At 31.7% G+C, this 21,141-nt stretch overlaps 3 protein-coding genes across 3 annotated transcripts; 2 read left to right on the forward strand and 1 right to left on the reverse strand.

Moving 5' to 3' along the window:
• Nucleotides 1-9,237: 9,237 nt before the first annotated feature.
• On the reverse strand, nucleotides 9,238-10,318 carry LOC121206037 (ribulose bisphosphate carboxylase large chain-like). The gene is made up of 2 exons (XM_041076204.1): nucleotides 9,774-10,318; nucleotides 9,238-9,728 (listed from the first exon to the last, which is right to left on the reverse strand). Exons 1-2 carry the CDS (start codon nucleotides 10,123-10,125, stop codon nucleotides 9,238-9,240), a joined length of 843 nt encoding a protein of 280 aa, XP_040932138.1. The 5' UTR covers nucleotides 10,126-10,318.
• Nucleotides 10,319-11,039: 721 nt separating this feature from the next.
• Nucleotides 11,040-13,203, forward strand: LOC107889480 (ATP synthase subunit beta, chloroplastic-like). Its single transcript, XM_041076623.1, has one exon. It carries the CDS (start codon nucleotides 11,224-11,226, stop codon nucleotides 11,896-11,898), a length of 675 nt encoding a protein of 224 aa, XP_040932557.1. The 5' UTR covers nucleotides 11,040-11,223; the 3' UTR covers nucleotides 11,899-13,203.
• LOC121206174 (ATP synthase subunit beta, chloroplastic-like) lies at nucleotides 11,896-13,203 on the forward strand. Its single transcript, XM_041076622.1, has one exon. The coding sequence runs from the start codon at nucleotides 11,938-11,940 to the stop codon at nucleotides 12,718-12,720; it is 783 nt and encodes a 260-aa protein (XP_040932556.1). The 5' UTR covers nucleotides 11,896-11,937; the 3' UTR covers nucleotides 12,721-13,203.
• Nucleotides 13,204-21,141: the final 7,938 nt, after the last annotated feature.

The raw sequence follows: 21,141 nt of genomic DNA on the forward strand, positions 1-21,141 counted from the left end.
TTTTATTTTAATTATCTTTGTTTATCTTTAATTAAATGTATTTATCTTTTTAGAATTTAAGTTCAATTAGACTGTCTCCCTAGCACTATAAATAGGGGGTGAAGTGACTCTATTTGGGGGCATCTTTTTCTGTAAACACTCTCCCCCAAAAGTCTTTTGTTATTTCATATTTCTTTTCAATAAAATTTATTTTTCCATATTTTTATTTATTTGCTTTCCCTCCATTATCATGAGCCACTAAAAAACCCTTCTAGCCAAAAGTTGTCAATATTTCCCCAAAAAGGGTTATTGAGGCCTTGAATCTGTACTTAGCCTTCTCGCCAAGTATTCATCGTTTCTCCGCACTACGGGCTAATGCTTCCGTCCATGGCCCTTAAGAAGTAAGCTTTTCAACATATGCAAAGGCGGCCGCTTTGTATGTTTTGAAAGGACTGCATAGCCGGTTCGTTAACTTACTGCGTCAGAGGTTGGCGTGCCAAAGAGACAAAATGGCGTGGGATTCGCCATTGAGAAGTGTTGATCTAGCATAGATTACTGGCTATAGTCAGGTTCCCTAAAAATCGTAAATCTAATCTTTGGAGCTGGTGGTCGTAGGCGTCCTTTTCCACTATAACTGGCTTACTTGAGTCGAGAAGGATCATCCAAAATCCAAGGATTGAGCCCAAGGAGGAATGAGACAACCGGAGGCTGAAACTTTCCCATGAGAATTTCTTTTCTCTTAAAACTCTCTTTATTATTTTTATTATTTTCGTAATCATAATTTCAATAAACTTTAAATTCTGTTTTTATTTTATTTTCGCTTCCAAAATCAATTCTTAAATTCTGTTTTTTATTTTTTTTCCAGGAACGCAGGTTTTCTTGGGCACGATTCTGCCCAGGATTTTGAGAGACAAGCATTCGTATAATCCGGTCCCTGAGGATTAGACCCTACTTCCCTTTTACTATTTCTTTTTCATTATTTTATAGGGAATAGGATATTTTTGGTGCTCTCAACGACCGCATCAAATTTTGGCGCCGTTGCCAGGGATCAGCAACATACTAATCTTGTTTTTCTTTGTTTTCTATGACCAGATCTGCTCCAGGTACTCTTGTGTTCGACTCAGAAATCGAAAAGGCTGCGAAAGCTAATCGAAAGAAAACAAAACTAAGGAAAAAGCAGTCAGTGGTGGTTGGAACTCAAAGCAATCCACCGCCAGAAATTAAAATCGACGACGAAGTAGAGTCTAGGGTTAACGAAAACCATACTCAAACGTTAGAAAGTAAAGAAGAAGAAGTTGATTCTACTGAAAAAGTGTTGAACACTAGGGTTGACGAAAACCCTAATTTAACACCTCAACTTATGGCTCAGACAATTCGACAACTGGCCGAAGCGCCGACAGAACAACTGCCACTATGCATTGCGTATCCTACTATGGATACTGATTTTGAATTAAAGTCAGGCTTGATTCAGCTACTGCCAACTTTCCGTGGGTTACAAAATGAAAACCCCCACAAGCATTTAAAAGAATTCCATATGGTTTGTTTGAGTATGAAACCTCAAGGGGTAACTGAGGATCAAATTAAATTGCGCGCTTTCCCTTTTTCCCTAGCAGATTCAGCCACTCCTGGATCCATTACAACTTGGGCTGATCTATCTCGTTTATTCCTTAACAGGTTTTTCCCTGCATCACGAGCGGCTGAGTTAAGAAGAGAAATCGTGGGCATAAGGCAAAAAGACGCAGAGACTCTATACGACTATTGGGAGCGATTTAAGAAGTTGTGTGCAAGTTACCCACAACATGGTATAACGGAACAGTCTTTGCTCCAGTACTTTTATGAAGGCTTGAAACCCATGGAGATGAATATGGTAGATGCCGCGAGTGGATGAGCGTTAGTCAACATGACTCCACAACAAGCAAGAGACTTAATCTCCACAATGACTGCGAATTCCCAGCAATTTCGAGCCAATCCTGAACCCCCTAGAAAGGTTCACCAGCTAAGTAATTCTACCATTGAAGATAGACTTGATAGACTTACTAATATTGTGAATTCCCTTGTTACAGAAAAATCGAAACCAGCCCGAGTATGTGGAATATGTGCTACACCTGAACATACGACTAATGCGTGCCCTAGTCTGTGTGACGATTCTATGGCCCATTTAGATGCTGTGGGAAATTTTCCTGGGCCACCACAAAGACGATACGACCCTTACGCCAATACCTACAACTCAGGATAGAGGGACCACCCTAATTTTAGTTATGGGGCTAATCCACGATATAACCAGCCATACCAAAATCGAGCCCCACAACAGTCGCAAGATTCAGGTAATTCTTTAGAAACTTTGGTCAATAAATTAGCAACTAATGTCCTTGATTTTCAATAGCAAACTCTCAATTTCCAAAGAGAAATGAAGGGTTTTCAACAGAAAACTGAAGCATCCATAAGGGAGTTGACCACATCAATTGAGAAATTAAACTCTCAAGGGAAACTGCCATCACAAACAGAACCAAACCCGAGGCAGAATGCGAATGCAGTAACGTTACGAAGTAGAAAGATCCTGGAACCAGTTCCTGGCAAGAATCTTGGTCAAGAAATCGCCCAGGAAACTCCAGGAAATGACGAACAGATCCGAGCAAAACCCCCACTGCCGAAAATCCAACCTCCATTCCCAAGACGATTAAATCAGTGTCGAAAAAGTAAGAAAGACAAGGAGATCCTCGAAACATTCAAGAATGTTGAGATCAACTTACCACTGTTAGATGCCATTAGACAGATTCTGCGGTATGCCAAGTTCCTCAAAGAACTTTGCACCAACAAACAAAAACTAACAGGTAATGAAAAGGTAAGTGTTGGTGAGAATGTTTCCGCAGTTCTACAGCGAAAAATGCCGGTTAAATGCAAAGATAGGGGTATGTTCGCTATTCCATGCAAAATTGGCCATTTGGGAATTAAGAAGGCTATGTGTGATCTAGGGGCCTCAATAAATGTAATGCCTTATTCTATTTATGAATCACTTAACGCAGGTTTTTTGACAAAGACAGGTGTTATTATTCAATTGGCAGACAGGTCTATTGTGCATTCCGAAGGAGTCCTCGAGGACGTCTTGGTAAAATTTAATGAACTTATTTTCCTTGCAGATTTCTACGTAATTAAGATGGAGGAGGACAACACTGCTGGATCTTCAGACCTCCTGTTGGGCTGACCCTTCCTTAGTACTGCTAGCACCAAGATCGATGTCCGAAGCGGCACTCTTACGATGGAATTTGATGGGGAGATCGTGAAATTCAATGTTTACGATGCCATTAGCCATCCAAGCGAAATCTTGAGCGTAAACCGAGTTGACCTGATTGACTCATTAGTGGATGAGACTTTTGAGTCAACTTATGAAGACGAATCTGAATATAGATATGATGATTATGAATTTGTTAAGACATTATTATCACCATCAGAAACTAAACTTCTACCTTCTGTTGTGCAGGCTCCAAATTTGGAATTGAAACCACTTCCCGCGCATCTTAAGTATGCATTTTTAGGAAAAGGTAATACCTTACCCATTATAATTTCAAATAAACTCTCTAAACCCGAGGAGGAAAGTTTGATCCAGGTACTAAAGAGTCATAAGGAGGCGATTGGCTGGACCATTGCTGACTTGAAGGGGATAAGCCCCTTGACATGCACCCACAAGATTTACTTGGAGGAGAACATGAAACCAAGGAGAGAGGCACAAAGACGCTTAAACCCAAATATGATGGAGGTGGTGAAAAAAGAAATAATTAAGCTGCTGGATGCTGACATCATTTTCCCCATTTCTGACAGCAGATGGGTAAGTCCGGTACAAGTCGTGCCCAAAAAAACGGGCGTGACAGTAAAGAAAAATACTGAGGGCGACTTAGTATTGGTCCGAGTGCAGAACGGGTGGCATGTCTGCATCGATTACAGGAAGTTGAACGCTTATACTAGAAAAGATCATTTCCCTCTTCCTTTTATAGATCAAATGCTTGAACATTTAGCTGGTAAAACTCACTTTTGTTGTCTTGATGGATATTCAAGTTTCTTCCAGATCCCTGTTGCGCCAGAAGACCAGGAAAAGACCACTTTTACATGCCCGTTCGGCACGTTTGCATACAGGAGGATGCCATTTGGACTTTGCAACGCACCAGCTACCTTCCAGAGATGCATGATGAGTATATTTTCTGAATATGTAGAAAAAATTATTGAAGTTTTTATGGATGATTTTACCGTGTATGGAAACTGTTTTATTGAATACCTTGAAAACCTTACGATAATTTTGAACAGGTGCATAGAATTTAATCTTGTCTTGAACTATGAAAAGTGTCATTTTATGGTAGACAAAGGTTTGATTCTAGGTCATATAGTCTCATCTAAGGGAATTGACATTATAAATTCTTAGGGGGAAATGGTAATAAACATATTGCACTAAAACAGTTTTGGACAGCAACAGTAACCTAACTTTGAAAAATCACCATAAATCTTAGAAATTGAATTAGAATATGAAAAAAATATGTAATTAAAGCTTATTAAGTCTAGTTTCTCATAAAAGAAACAGTGTAAGCATTGAAATTGTAAATCATGAGATATAATAAATTTTGTAAGACAAGGTCAGAATGAATTCAGGTTCCCCTGTTCTAACTTTGAAAAATCATAAAAAATTTAATAAAAATAATCATAGGCTTAAATTTATATTTTTAGAATCCTTAATGAGTCTATTTTCAAGAAAAACAAACTGGAACATCATTCAAATCTTGTACTAGGAGATAATTAATTTTTAGTAAAGAAGGGTAAGAATTGTCAGACTGCAGAACAGGGGTAAATTTAAAGAATAAACTGTACTTATTGGTTAAACCAAAAATTATGAAAATTTTATGGTAAGAATATACTTGAGTCTGTTTTCAGGGAAAATTAGTGGACCTTAATTTCGAGTTCTGTAGCTTAAGATAAAAATAATTTAGTAACTATGACACGGATGGATAGCTTGAATATTCACATAAGTAAATAGTGAAAATTATGGATAATGTTACTTACAAGTGTGTTATTTATACTAAAGATGTGGATGGAGAGGAGGAGGAGGAAAATATACATATATATATATGAATGACTTGTGTATAAATTGATCACATGCTCGATTATAATCGATAAATGTTGAATTAGAAATGATATAATGTTTTATTTGGAATATTTATTACGAAATTATGATTATCGCTATAATACAAAAATCGAACTTGTGAGTTTATATAACTAAATTTTAGTGACCATTTGTTAATATTATTAAATTTCAATATTATTTTATGAATGGTGATTAATATTTATGTATGTTAATTGTTGAAAATAAGTAAATTATTTACAAAAGTTATGAAATTGAACTGAGTATTTCAGAGGAACGGAACGCAGGAAATGAGTACGATCTTTCAGTGAAAAAGATGAATTGACGATAAATTACCCAAGTAAATCGAGATTCAACATTTGTTGTGAATTCACGTGTTTGCTTTCCGTTTAGCTCTTATGAGCTTTCGTTAACTCATATGAGTTTCAGTTAACCCTTTTGGGGTTTCAGTTCAGCTCTGATGAGCTTCAGTTAGCCTTCGGGCTTCCGTTTAGCACTTGTGTGCTTCAGTTAGCCTTCGGGCTTCCGTTTAGCACTTATGTGCTTCAGCTAGACTTCGGGCTTTATATCACGATGTACTCAAATCCGTAAACTGTTCCTTGAATGGACAAGTTGGTAAGTCGTAAATGTAACGTGTGGAAAAAGAAATGTAAGTAATGTTATCATTATTATTATTGAGCTCAATTATGTGATTTTTTCATTCATATTGTGTTTAACAGGATATGTTAGTAAATTATGAATATGTGAATCAAAGTGACAGAATTTAAACACCTAATGAGGTTGAGCTCATTCACATGAATTTGTCATTTGAAATTGTGATTGACAGGAAGAAACAGTGAATTGCATGCTTATGAATGGTTACACATAATTATCTGAAAAACAAGAAAAATAACAGTTATTGATATATGGAGACATGAGACATTGATATATGAATGTGGAATATGTTTGATAAATGTGTTCATTCATAATTATAGAATTATGTACCTCATGTGTGCTATCTGAATAAAGGTGGCATTTCAAATACTTTGGTGAATAAAGCTTAAATATGAAATAGTATGAAATCGAGACAAGTTGTTATGAAAATATATTTAAATTATCTGTAAGTGTTTCGTATTCCTCGGTAATGCCTCGTACTCTATTCCGGCGACTGATACGGGTAGGGGGTGTTACAAAATGGGCCTAAATGTTTAGTTGAACTCGGCCGACCCAGCCCATGAGCACCTCTAGACGGAGGCTATGTTTGATAAATTGAAAAAAAAAGGGTGCTGAAAAATTAAAGGTTGAAATTAAGTTATAAAATATATTTGGTAATTTATCTAAAATTAAATATTGAATATAATTAAATTGTTTGATAAAAGATAATATAATCTCAAATAAAATGAAATAAAATCATTAAATTTATTCTTTATTAAGTTATAAATATGTCCTTATCTACTCATCTTTTTTACTTTTTTAAAGAATATAATTATCTAATAATTTCCATTATGGATCAAACATATTTAAAAAGAAAATTTCTTACACTTTATCAAGAGAGCATGAGATTTGATAATTGGAAAAAATCAAAAGTTTAAATATTTTTTTCTTAAGAAAATTATATATAGGTAACAATTTCATAAATTTCTTACACATAAACATGAAGTAGGCAATCTAATAAGTAAATTGAAAAGCTAAGTTTTCAATGAGTATCTTAGCCTTGTCTTTTTCCCAATGCAAATATAGTTTTCATTCAATTTTAAGCTTGGTTTGATAAGGAATTAGGAAAAATAAATAAATTAATTCAAAGTTATTACTTTTAATGATTTTTTTATATTTTGATTTTTTATACAATTTTATATATGTTTGATAATTTATAATAGAAACACTTATATATAATTTTTCTACGAAAAATTTTGAAAATTGATAAGTAAGAGCTCTGTAACAGTTCGATTTTAACCCTAGTTGGAATTGTGGTTTCGAGACCACAAATCCAAGTCTAAAAAATATTTTAATATTATTTTCTGTGTCTGTGATATGTGAATTTATATCTGTACAGTTTTTGTGATTTAATTGTCTGTTTCTGTGCTTAATTATGAAAAAGGATTAAATCAAAAAAGTGTAAAACTTGAGTGCTAAATAATAAAGCACCTATTTGGCTTGGCTTTTAAAATAAAGTTCCTTGCATGTCAATTATACCATTTGTTTAAATGGTGGACAATTATGGGCATTAGTGGATGGAAATTTATGTTTTAATAACAAGGGCAACATGGGAAATTGATTAACATGTTAATATTAATAAAAAACAAAACAAAATGTGGCCATTTTGTTCATCTTTCTCTACCGAAATTAGAAAAGAAGAAAGGGTTTTAAGCTTCATTTCATTCGGCCATGAATATCTATGATTAAGGTACGATTTTTTGTCCGTTTTTTATAATTTCTACGTTTCTGTAATCGTTGCTTCGTGTTCTTCAAAGCCAATGTCTGAATTTCTATTTCTGTTAAAGATTTCATGAAATACCATTGTTAAAGATTTCATGAAATACCATTGTTGATATCATGAGTTTTGTGATGTTTTTGGATGAATTATGAAGGCTTGTTAGATGAGTTATATGTTTTGTTCTTGATTTTTTGATGAAATGAGCTATTTGGGCTAATTTGTGAAAATAAGGTTTTGAAGGACTAATTTGTAAATTTAACATGTTGTCTGGACTTATATAGAAGACATGAAAATTTGGCTAGACCTTGTTGCAAAGAAATTTTACATATTGGTAATTTTGTGAAAAATGGACTAAATTGTCAAAGTGTGAAAATGTAAGGGCTAAAATGTAAAGTGCCCTAAATATGTGTATATGGATTAAATTGAATGAAATGAATGATTAAATGGTTGAATTTATATTGTATTAGATCAAGAACAGAGAAAATCGGACTTAGATCGAGAGAAGTCCAAAGTAGTCGAATAGTCGACTCATTTTCGTCTGAAATTCGTACGAGGTAAGTCAAACTACACTTATGTGTTAAATTGATTAAATTTTGTGTTTATAGACTGTTATCTGTATTGGACGGCCTTGAGACCCTGATAAAAGAACGTTGGTATTGACCTGAATTATCGTGTAAGACCGTGTCTGGGACACAAGCATCGATTTGAAATTTAAGTGTAATACCATGTCTGGGACATCGGCATCGTATCTGTTTTCGTATAAGACCCTGTCTGGGACAGAGGCATCGATACTGAATTACATGTAAGACCACGTCTGGGACGTCGGCATTATACTTGTCTGTGAATATTTATTCCGTTTCTGGATTGTCCGATGATAAAGTATGAGATATGAAATGTATAATTCATACAGGTACGTTTGTATCGTACTAGATTTCTGAATAGAAAATACTATGTTTCTGTGAAGTAAGGAAATATTCTATGAGACGGTTGTGAAATCTGGCCATTTATTATTATTTTTATGTTATAATAATTGGGAATTTGTATTTGACTTACTAAGCTCTTCGTAGCTTACTCTGTGTGATTTCTGTCTGTTTTACAGTTATCGTTGCTACTGAAGGCTCAGGATAGTCGAGGATTGTCACCATACTATCAAGCTCTTTTTGGTACCTTTGAAAGTGTTAATATTGCTAAGTATGGCATGTATAGGCTAGAATATCTATGTATTAAGTTTTGAATTGTATATATGTTATGCCATGTCAATTGGCTAGCAAATGTTAAGTTTTGTGCATAGTTTTGATGCATGTTTTGAAATGTGCTATGTTCTAATGTGTTTTGGTCATATTAGAGCATTGAATTGGTTGGAAATGTTGGTATACTTGTTGCATATTAATGTTTGTAGGATTGGAACCATATGGGGTGGCAAATTGGCTTAAACCAAGCCTGCATTATCCCACACAGCCAAGGAACACAGGCGCGCCTTGTGGCCATGTGAGAAAGTCAGTAGCTAGCTAAATTTTACACGGTCATGGCACACGGCCGTGTCTGTTGGCCGTGTTAAAAAGTCAGTATAGGACCTCTTTTGGCACAGTTGGACCATATGGGCATGTCTTGTACCCGTGTGAGTCACACGGCCTAGTCACACAGGCGTGTGACTTGGTCACATTTGAAAATATTGATTAAGTTTTGAAATTTCTGAAAGGGTTCGGTTTAGTTCTAACATTCCCTAAATGTACATTTTAGGTCTCGTAAACCATCTTAATAGATGAATTGTTCGAACGGGCAAACCCCTTTTGATCATTTCTTCACATGTACCTGCAGTAGCATTCAAGTAATGCCCTTTGATTTCACCTGTTTCAGCCTGTGATTTACAAATTGCTTCGACACAAAATAAGAAACGGTCTCTCCAGCGCATAAATGGTTGGGAGTTCACATTCTCATCATCTTTGGTGAAATCAAGCCCACCACGTAGACATTCATAAACTGCTCTACCGTAGTTCTTAGCGGATAACCCCAATTTAGGTTTAATAGTATATCCTAATAGGGGGCGACCATACTTGTTCAATTTATCTCTTTCAACCTGGATGCCATGAGGCGGGCCTTGGAAAGTTTTAATATAAGCAGTAGGGATTCGCAGATCCTCTAGACGTAGAGCGCGCAGGGCTTTGAACCCAAATACATTACCCATAATGGAAGTAAACATGTTAGTAACAGAACCTTATACATTACCCATAATGGAAGTAAACATGTTAGTAATAGAACCTTCTTCAAAAAGGTCTAAAGGGTAAGCTACATAACATATATACTGATCTTCTTCTCCAGGAACGGGTTCAATGTCGTAGCATCGCCCTTTGTAACGATCAAGGCTGGTAAGCCCATTGGTCCACACGGTTGTCCATGTACCAGTAGAAAATTCAGCAGCTACCGCGGCCCCTGCTTCCTCAGGCGGAACTCCGAGATGAGGAGTTACTCGGAAGGCTGCCAAGATATCAGTATCTTTGACTTCATATTCAGGAGTATAATAAGTCAATTTATACTCTTTAACAGCAGCTTTGAATCCAACACTTGCTTTAGTCTCTGTTTGTGGTGACATAAATCCCTCCCTACAACTCATGAATTAAGAATTCTCGCAACAACAAGGTCAACTCGATATAAATGAGGAGTTAATGAAACCTTTTCGAAGAAATCTTTCAAAAAATTATCAACGAATCCGAAAGGTTCCTTATTAGACCATGGTATTTGATTCGCCAAATACATCATTATTCTATATTCTTTCATATGTATGGCGCAACCCGATTCGTGTTTTTCAAGTTTATAATTCCTTACTTTTTTTTAATCAAAATTCTAAATGCAAATGAAATAAATGAAATAGAAATAGATAAATAATATAAAAATAATACTAATATATATTAGAATATATAGAATAGATAAATATATAATAGAATTAATATTCTAACATCTAATATAAACTATATGTTATAAGCTCAATAAAATAAGAAATTCATCATTGACAGTAATATATGTTGAATATGTAAATCCTAGATGTGTAAACAGGCATAATTCGGCCCTGAAATGAAAAAAAAAGGAATATAGATGGAAAAAGGGGGAGAGGTTGGACGTAAAGTAAAAAAAATCGATATGTTAAAATAAAATATGAAATGAAATTGAAACAAGGCTAATGAGATAGAAATAAGGAATCATAAATAGAGTTCGGGTTCGAATTCCATAGATAATATGGATGGTGTTGCCTATAATGATGGACAAATGAAAGACTCTCCCAAAATTTTTATTTATCCACTTCCTATTTTGAAAATAGGTTGGTTGAACTTAAAATTCCTTTATTGAATAAGGAAACAATCCAATTGCATGCACTTGAATTGGATGGGACCAACGAAATCGAGCGCTAACCCCCATTTCTTATTGAATTAACCGATCATCCTCCTGTCGAAGATTTGCCTATAATGATGGACAAATGAAAGACTCTCCCAAACATTTTATTTATCCACTTCCTATTTTGAAAATAGGTTGGTTGAACTTAAAAATTCCTTTATTGAATAAGGAAACAATCCAATTGCATGCACTTGAATTGGATGGGACCAACGAAATCGAGCGCTAACCCCCATTTCTTATTGAATTAACCGATCAACCTCCTGTCGAAGATTTATTTTGTATTAGATAATTTTGGAAAAAAATTGACATATTTCACTTTATTATGAAAATAAATCCTACTACTTCTGTTCCTGGAGTTTCCATGCTTGAAAAAGAAAATCTGGGGCGTATTTCTCAAATCATCGGTCCAGTACTGGATGTAGCCTTTCCCCTAGGCAAGATGCCTAATATTTACAACGCCCTAGTAGTTAAGGGTCAAGATACCGCCGGTCAAAAAATTAATGTAACTTGTGAGGTACAACAATTATTAGGAAATAATCGAGTTAGAGCTGTAGCTATAAGCGCTACAGATGGTCTAACGAGAGGAATGGAAGTGATTGACACGGGAGCTGCTCTAAGTGTTCCAATCGGCGGAGCGACCCTAGGACGAATTTTTAACTTGCTTGGGGAGCCCGTTGATAATTTAGGTCCTGTAGATACTCGCACAACATCCCCTATTCATAAATTCGCGCTCGCTTTCATACAATTAGATACAAAATTATCTATTTTTGAAACAGGAATTAAAGTAGTCGATCTTTTAGCTCTTTATCATCGTGGAGGAAAAATCGGACTATTTGGGGGGGCTTGGGTAGGTAAAACAGTACTCATTATGGAATTGATCAACAACATTGCCAAAGCTCATAGGGGCGTATCTGTATTTGGTGGAGTAGGTGAACGAACTCGTGAAGGAAATGATCTTTACATGGAAATGAAAGAATCTGGAGTAATTAATGAATAAAATCTTGCGGAATCAAAAGTGGCTTTAGTCTACGGCCAGATGAATGAACCGCCAGGAGCTCGTATGAAAGTTGGATTGACTGCCCTAACTATGGCGGAATATTTCCGAGATGTTAATGAACAAGACGTACTTCTATTTATAGACAATATCTTCCGTTTTGTCCAAGCGGGATCTGAAGTATCTGCCTTATTGGGTAGAATACGTTCCGCTGTGGGTTATCAACCCACCCTTAGTACCGAAATGGATACTTTACAAGAAAAAATTACTTGTACCAAGGAGGGATCCATAAATACTATTCAAGTTGTTTATGTACCTGCGGATGATTTGACCGACCCTGCCCCTGCCACAACATTTGCGCATTTAGATGCTACTACCGTACTATCAAGAGGATTAGCTGCCAAAGGTATTTATCCAGCGGTAGATCCTTTAGACTCAACGTCCACTATGCTCCAACCTCGAATCGTTAGTGAGGAACATTATGAAACTGCGCAAAGGGTTAAGCAAACCTTACAGCGTTACAAAGAACTTCAGGACATTATAGCTATCCTTGGGTTAGACGAATTATTCGAAGAGGATCGCTTAACCGTAGCAAGAGCACGAAAAATTGAGCGTTTCTTATCACAACCCTTTTTCGTAGCGGAAGTATTTACCGATTCCCCGGGGAAATATGTTGGTCTAGCAGAAACAATTAGAGGATTTAAATTGATCCTTTCCGGAGAATTAGACGGTCTTTCTGAACAGGCCTTTTATTTGGTAGGTAACATCGACGAAGCTACTGCGAAGGCTACGAACTTAGAAATGGAAAGCAAATTGAAGAAATGACCTTAAATCTTTCCGTACTTACCCCTAATCGAATTGTTTGGGATTCAGAAGTGAAAGAAATCATTTTATTTACTAATAGCGGACAAATTAGCGTATTACCAAATCACGCACCTATTGCTACAGCTGTAGATATAGGTATTTTGAAAATACGCCTTAACGACCAATGGTTAACGATGGCTCTGATGGGTGGTTTTGCTAGAATAGGCAACAATGAAATCACTATTTTAATAAATGATACGGAGAAGGGTAGTGACATTGATCCACAAGAAGCTCAGCAAGCTCTTGAAATAGCGGAAGCTAACTTGAGGAAAGCTGAAGGCAAGAGGCAAAACTAGCTCTCAGACGGGCTAGGACACGAGTCGAGGCTATCAACGCGATTTCATAACGAGTTGGTTAATCGAAAGAATTTCCGTAGAAACAGAACTTTCGTTTATACATCCCATTTTGATTCTGCCGATTAAATAGAATCAAATACAATCAAAAGTGAAATCAGATTTTGATCTAACGAAAATTTTGAAAATTGAAAACGGAAATAGAATAGGATGAAAAAGATAGAAAATCAATAAAAGAAGGTTGGTAGAAAAACTTATTAGACATCGGGATCGATGGTATCTAATAAGTTCTACCTACTATTGGATTTGAACCAATAACTCCCGCTGTATGAAAGCAATACTCTAACCATTGAGTTAAGTAGGTCATTTATTATCATAAGGAATCATAAAGAGAAAGAAAAGGGACCTATTACATCGATGGATTATAAATCCAATATTACTTCTAAGCAATACCAATCAAACCGACCAAAAGGGTATGTTTATGTATTGATATTATATGATATCTGTGAATCTGTGTTACTTCGAAATGCTCTGTCTGTCTGGTGACTCCCCTTTCCTATTCCGGCGACGGTTATGGGATAGGGGTGTTACAAGCTACTTATTCCTTATAAAAAATATTTTCAATTTAAAATTCAATTAATTTCTTTATATTTTATTTATTTTAATATTATATTATTTTATAAAGACTTCGGGTTTAAATTTTAACATTGATTAAAATAAGGTAAAATGTTTAAAATTTAAGAATAAAATGTTGTGACTTAAAATTTATATTTATTTATTATGTACTTAATTTTAAGTAATATATGGAACATAATTTATAAGTTAAATTTTGTACTTAAATTTTCAATATTTATTTTTTAAACAATTACTTTTCATAATTTTCAAATTTATCAAATAGCATCATATTTATTAAATAATAATCTAAATTAGAATAAGCATCTATATTATTATTTAAGCCATTGTGTTGGTGTCACCCATCAACCACTCGGTTGAGAAATTATCAAAAGCTAAAATGACAAATATAACTTTGAGGGTGTTTTTGTCTTTTTTAATTTTATATAAAAGCTAAAAAAATACGTATACTTAAGATTTGAACCTAAGATACCATAAACTTTAATATCTCAAATTTATCATTTTAGCCAAAGTCTAGTTGTTTTATATATGTCAATTTTTATAATTGTTACCTAATTCTTTCACCGAATTTGTGAGTGTGTTATAATCTAGTGTGAGTTTGTTATAATCTAGTAAATGTAGAGCACAAAGAAATCTCTAGTATGAAATTAGATTTGTAAAATGAATAAATGTTATTTTATTTTAAAATTTATATCTTACAAAGCAAAACTAATCCTAAATTTTTAAAGATTGTAGATGGTGTGTAATTTTTTTTTAAGTATACAAGTATAATACAATACAATAAGTTGTAACACCTTTTATCCGACCCGATTGCTGGGTTCGAGTAACAACATGTTAAATTTGTTGTCGAGCAATTACTGATGATTTCACAGTGAAATCATCATTTCACATCGTCAATCATGAAATATACAATAATACATAATGGAATAACATGAACATTCTTTCTCAAGTCTTATACATACGAATGCTTCAAAGTCAACCTGAGATTAAATTGGGACCTTTTTGTGGCATTTTTAAAATGTCAGAACAAGTTCACCATAAAAAAATCATTCAAGTATTCAATCATGTCATAAACATCTAGATATTATGATATACAATCAAATTTGAACCTTAATCGAGCTTACGAGAGCTTTTTTAATGACCCAAACACTAATTAGGACCAAATTGTAAGGTTTTGAAAGTTTGGGCTTGACGTTGTGACATCATTATCTCCATGTCATGACGTCACGAAATAGTTTGTCACGTCATGACATCGGACTAGAGCTGATCATGGGCTGGGAGGCCCGGCCCGGCCCGAAGGCACGCTCGAAAAATGGGAGGGTTTGGGTAAAATTATAGGCCCGAGAAATGGGCTTGGGCAATAAAACAATGCCCGTTTAGAAAATGGGCCGGGCCTCGGGTAAGAGTTTTTTGGCCCGGGCCCGTCCCGAATTATATATTAATATATTTTTTATTTTATTTTTAATCATTTTAAATTTTTAATATAACCATTTTTTATTATATTGTCAAATTGTGTATTGTTTTAAGAATTGTTTTAGTATCATTTTTATTTGTTTTAATAATTGTTTTTATGTTTTTAAATATATTCGATTTATTATATTTTTAAAATTTTTTATTTAATGAAATAAGTAAAAAAAATTTAATATGAGCCGGGCTCGAGCTTAGAAATTTTATTTCGGGCTGGGCCGGGCTCGGGCCTAGTAGACGGGCCTAAAATTTTATCTGGGCCCGGCCCATGATCACCTCTACATCAGACCACATGGTGTTGCGACATCACAAACTATCAATTGACGTTGCGACGAGGGATATTCCATGTCACTAAAACCCTATTTTTTTGTTTTTTTTTTGTAAAATTTAGCCATTTGATACCTATTTTGTGTCAAACCAAATCAATAGCTCATTTGGTGCATAAATGCACACTTAAACCTACACAAAAACAATCCAAAACATATACGAAGACATCCATTTAACCAGTCCTAATACTAACTAAACCAAAAGATCACATTTGACACCAAACTTATCCATGTCACCTATTCATACATAATCTATACTAATATATATGCTTTTGAACCCTTCAACATCATACCAATCATTCATAAAACTCTTTTCAGTTTAACTGATCTAACATTTTCACTAATAAACATCAAAATATATCAATACAACTTGTATCAATTCAACCTATTTAACCATGTCATGTATCCATATCAAGTCATCATTCATTGATACCATTCTACGTTCAATAACCCTTACAAGTGCCATTCAAATATCACAACATTTTACTACCAACATTGTCATTCATATACTCCAACTATAGCTTAGCACATTACCAACATATTCACTTATAGACACAACAAAAAAACCATTCAAACTCAAACATCATTTAAGGTTCAAAATTACCATCTTTCAAGGTAAACACATATACATAACCAACCTATATACATGTCATATAAGTGAGCCTAGATTTCAAAAAACAAATTTAAAAAAATTATCAAATTCTAAAATTAATGTAGACCAATATTTTATAAAATTGATAAACTGAAAATTTAACTACTGAAAAATAAATGTTGAAAAAATAAGTACTAAAAAATTAAGTATTGAATTTAATTTATAAAATTTATTTAATATATTACTTAATATAAAATATGATTATAATTAGATTGTTTGATAAAAGAAAATATAATGTTAAATGAAATAGAATAAGATGAAAACAATTAGATTGGTTCTCTATAAAGTAATAGGTAGGTCTCTATGTACTCATTATTTCTTACATTATTTTTTATGGAAAAAAATCTATCTACTATATTTCATTGTGGGTTATTAAATATGTCTAAAAAAATTAAGTTGCGCTTTAATAAAAAAACAATTGAAAATATTAATTGTAAGTTAATTGAATTTTTTAGCCGCATATCAAACAAGGAATAAGTTCATAGATTAACTGTAACTTCATTAATTCCTAGAATAATATGAATGTATACTACTAGTACTACATATAAAACGGAAGGCCGTAAGGCCTAACTTGAGACCTGCCCATTTTCAATTTTTTAATATAATAGTCCTTGAGGCCTTCCTTATTTGTTCATTTTCTTTTCTTTCTTTTTTTATCATTTTTTTATTTTTTAATGTATCTATTGGAGCGAACTCAATAATTAATCATCTATATTCTGTAGACCCATTAAAGAGTAAATGTTGGTCATGAGTTTTAAAATTGCTCTATACTCAATAGTTAAAGTAAGAAAGACCATCAACCATGAGTTTTTCTTTCCTTTTTAGATAATAATATAATGACTAAATTTCAATTACAAAATCTCTATATTTTTGAGATTATGTAAGAATAGTTAATTTTTAATTTTGATCCTTATATTTCGCTTAATTTTAGAATTTAATCTCTATACTTAAATTCTGGAAAAAAATGGATACCTCAATTCTTATAATGTCATTAGTTAGTCTAAATATTTTATTTTGATTAAAATGTTGATGTGAATTTTCAAGAATTGTTAACACTGTTAAAATTCTCTATTAAATTTAGGTCCATTTTAATCTTATTTTTTAATGAATACCAAATGAGTATTTTTTTTAAAAAAATTTAAATTGTTAAACCAACAAATTTAACAAATGAATTTTAGCAGTATTAAGAAATAAGCCTACATTTTTTTAATTAAAAAAGTAGAGGGATTAAATTTCTAAAATTAAAAATAAAAAAAATAAATTTCAAATATATAACTAGTAGAAAAAACTTAAATCATATTGCAACTTTTAAATTTTTATTTATAATTAAAAAAATAAATATTTAACCCAATGCCAACGATAAAGCAATCATAAATTCATACTAATTAGAATAAAAAAATTTGAATAATTTTTGAGGTTGAAAGATAACTATATTGGACTTGGAATTAGAACCTTAGTAAAGTCGTGGATAGGCCAACTGTTTACTTAAAATGTTGGAAACTGGTGAGGCCCAATTTTTTTTTATCCAAGTGTGTGATATTAAATTACATTAATTCAAGTAATATTGTGGATAATTAATTGAGTTTTAATTCGATTACTATAAAAATTGTTGTCAATGTATGAGTCAAAGGTTCAAATGTGCTGAAACGTATTATCCTCTTATTTATAGGTTGGGGAAGGATTATAAGTAATTCTAAACAAACAATGTAAAAAGTTGACAAAAGGAAAAAGAAAAATTAAAACTACCAAATTGCACTAACATATCTGCTGGGACAAGTTCTGTTTTTTTCTTCTTTTTCATAAAACTGTTTTCACTATATCATAAATTTAATTAATTTTCATGTTTATAAATTATAGGGTAAACTAATTATGACTTTTGTTTTATTTTGGTTATCTAATTATTGATTCTTTTGATTTAGTCACTAAATTTTTTGAAATTAAATATTTTAGTCACTTTGAGTAAATATGAGCTCTTTATATAGGTCTAGTAACAAAATTATCCTTCTAATACTTACATATTCTATCAATTTGATCTTAAATATAAAAAAAATCAACAAATTTAACCCTTAATATTTACAAATTTTTGTTATTTTAGTTCTAATTCCAAAAAAAAACAATAAATTAGGCCCTCAATATTAACAAAAATCTGTCAAATTAGTCCTCACTCTAAAATTAAAAAATAAAAATAAAAATTATTTTTAGCCCTATATAACCTATCGGTTAACCAATGTGAGATATTAAAATAAGAAAAAGAGTACCTCTTTCAAGTCACTTGCAATATAAATATAAATGTTTCATATTGAAAATAAAAATTAAAATTTAATGTTGAAAAATTTAGTAATTATATCAAAAAATTAATAGTTGGATGATTAAAATAGAATAAAAAAACATAATTGATAACATTTTTAAATTTACCCTAAATTATAAATAAGGATGAAAAAAATTAATAAACTATATTGAAAATAAAAGTTAAATATTAAAATACAGAAAAAAAGCAAGACAAAAATAATAAACAAAATATTAATTTCCTCAATGAAAAACTCATTTATAATAATTAATTAAAAATTAAAGAAATACAATAGACAAAATGTAGTACAATAGAAAAATATTTATTCATTTATGATTAGACTGTAGTTTATATATTAAATATTATAATTCAAACTTTTTTCTTGTTTAAATTATATTAAACTGTACAAGAAATGACTTATAAATTCTTGAATATAACTTCAAATATTAATTTAAATATGATTATATTGCATGCACTTAATTAAGGGATAAATTTTAAAAATAATTAGATGGAGATAAATTTAATGTCAAATTCTATTATTAGATTTTATATTGGTAATATCTATACTTTAATTTGATTAATTTTAAAATTCAAATAAGAATATTAATGTGAAAATATGAAATTTTTTGAATCAAATATGAAGTTAAAGAATTGTCATTTATGATTTTTAAATTGTTGTGAAAGAGACAAACATCAATTTACCATATTTCTCATAAAGTCGTCAACAATTTAAATGTGTTTCACCTTAACATTACTTTCAGTTTGAATAAAATTAAACTTATACCATAAAATAGATGAGAATATATATGATTATAAAAAAAATTAAAATATGATGATAAAAATATAACTTTTAGCACAATCAATGTTAGTGGAATTACATCATACATCATTAAAAAAATGAAAATTGTAACATCTCGTAACAATTGTCCAGTTCATTGTAAAGAAGAAATACCTTAATTAATAAACGGGTGAGAAAGCAGCCCCAAAACACAAAACTAGCTTTACAGCAAACAATAAGACGAAGAAATTGTACTTTTATAAGTGTGGGTTTGGATAAGTGATTTAGTGTGGTGAGTTTAATTAATTTTTTGTTTTATATTATTGTATTTAATTCTATTGTTATTATTATTTTTACACTAATCATAATTAAACACATCGTCCATTCAAACTTACCTTAAATGTTTATTTTTTAGCTTGTCATTTGGTCCTCTTGTGAATGTCGCCATGCTAAATTTGTTTTGATAACTCTTTTTAATAATTATTATAAATTAATTAAATTTTTTTATGGTTTTTATAATTTTTTAGAATTTCATAATAATTAATCACAATTATTTATATTTTTTTCATTTTAAATATATTTTACAATTTTTTTTACTTATTTTAAAGTATATTTAATGAATTTTAAGATAATGTTGTATCGAAAGTGAATTTGGATGTTCTTTAGTTAATTATGGACAACTTTTTTTTCTAAATTTTTAAATAATTTTTTAGAATTTTTAAAAAAAGTTAAGTATACGTGGACATGGACATGGTATGCCACGTATTAATTTTTTAATACTCAGTCAACATTTGCTAACATTTAAAATCGGTAAATGACATTTCCGTTAATTTGAAGGATCTGTTTAACTTTTTCCATAAATGGTTAATTGATTTTTCTATTGATCCATCAGCTTAAAAAATAAATGTCAAATACATCGTTAGGTATTCAAGTTTTAACACTTTTTTTCTAATGTAATACTTCTTCTGTAATTTTTGTTTAATGGAGTATCTTAATTTGATAAAAATTATATATTTTGACTTTTTAGTATTTAATTTAGGTTTTAAAGTTGATTTGCCAATAGTTAATTGCTAATATTATTAAGTTTGACTTCTTTGCAATTTTGGTAATAGAATAAATTTTGTGTTAATTGTGAATTTGTTAACTTTTGCATTTAATTTGACAAATATAGTCCGATGGATGTGATTTAATTTGAGATTTAGTGTTGATTTGATGAAAGTAATTTGTTAACATTATTATCTAATTATGGATTTTCATCAAGTCAACACTAAAACTCAAAATTTAATATTAAAGGGTAAAGTACTCAAATAGTCGATAAAGTATTGCTTATGTCCTATTTTGTTCACTAAACTATATGAAATCTAATATGTTAGTCACCAAACATTAATAGCCATTTGAAATTTGATGGGAGTAGCTTTTTTTATTAGTCTAATAATAAATTTAGTCTTCTAATATTTACACATTCTATTATTTTGATCCTAAATATTAAAAAATAATTATTCTTAAATGTTTATGAATTTTGCAATTTTAGTTAAATTCTAATAACTTTAATAAATTTAGTCATTGCAAATGACAATTTTTAATTTTTTAAATTTGAGCTGCTTAAATGGTTGAAGGGTCATTGATCTTGGGATGGCCTAGATTGGGTGTCGGACGTTTTGGATAAAACTTGAGCTGCTCGAGGAGGATCCACTGTCTAGTTTCATAGCTGAAGGACTGCCAATGCCAGCCAAAGATCTTGAAAATTATGTAATATACTGTAATTAATGTCTCACAGGAATTACTTTTCAGGTTTCCATACAACAAAAAGTGAGTTTTGAAGATATCAAGAATAGTATACATGTAATACTCCCTGCGGGGATTGGGTTTTCGCGGGGCTGTAGGAATGGGAATGCCTTACCCAAGTTCGGGTGTTGGTTTTTTTTTAACAAAAATTTTAAAAATTT

The sequence above is a fragment of the Gossypium hirsutum genome, chromosome A09 (assembly GCF_007990345.1).
Source record: "Gossypium hirsutum isolate 1008001.06 chromosome A09, Gossypium_hirsutum_v2.1, whole genome shotgun sequence".
Lineage (NCBI taxonomy): Eukaryota > Viridiplantae > Streptophyta > Magnoliopsida > Malvales > Malvaceae > Gossypium > Gossypium hirsutum.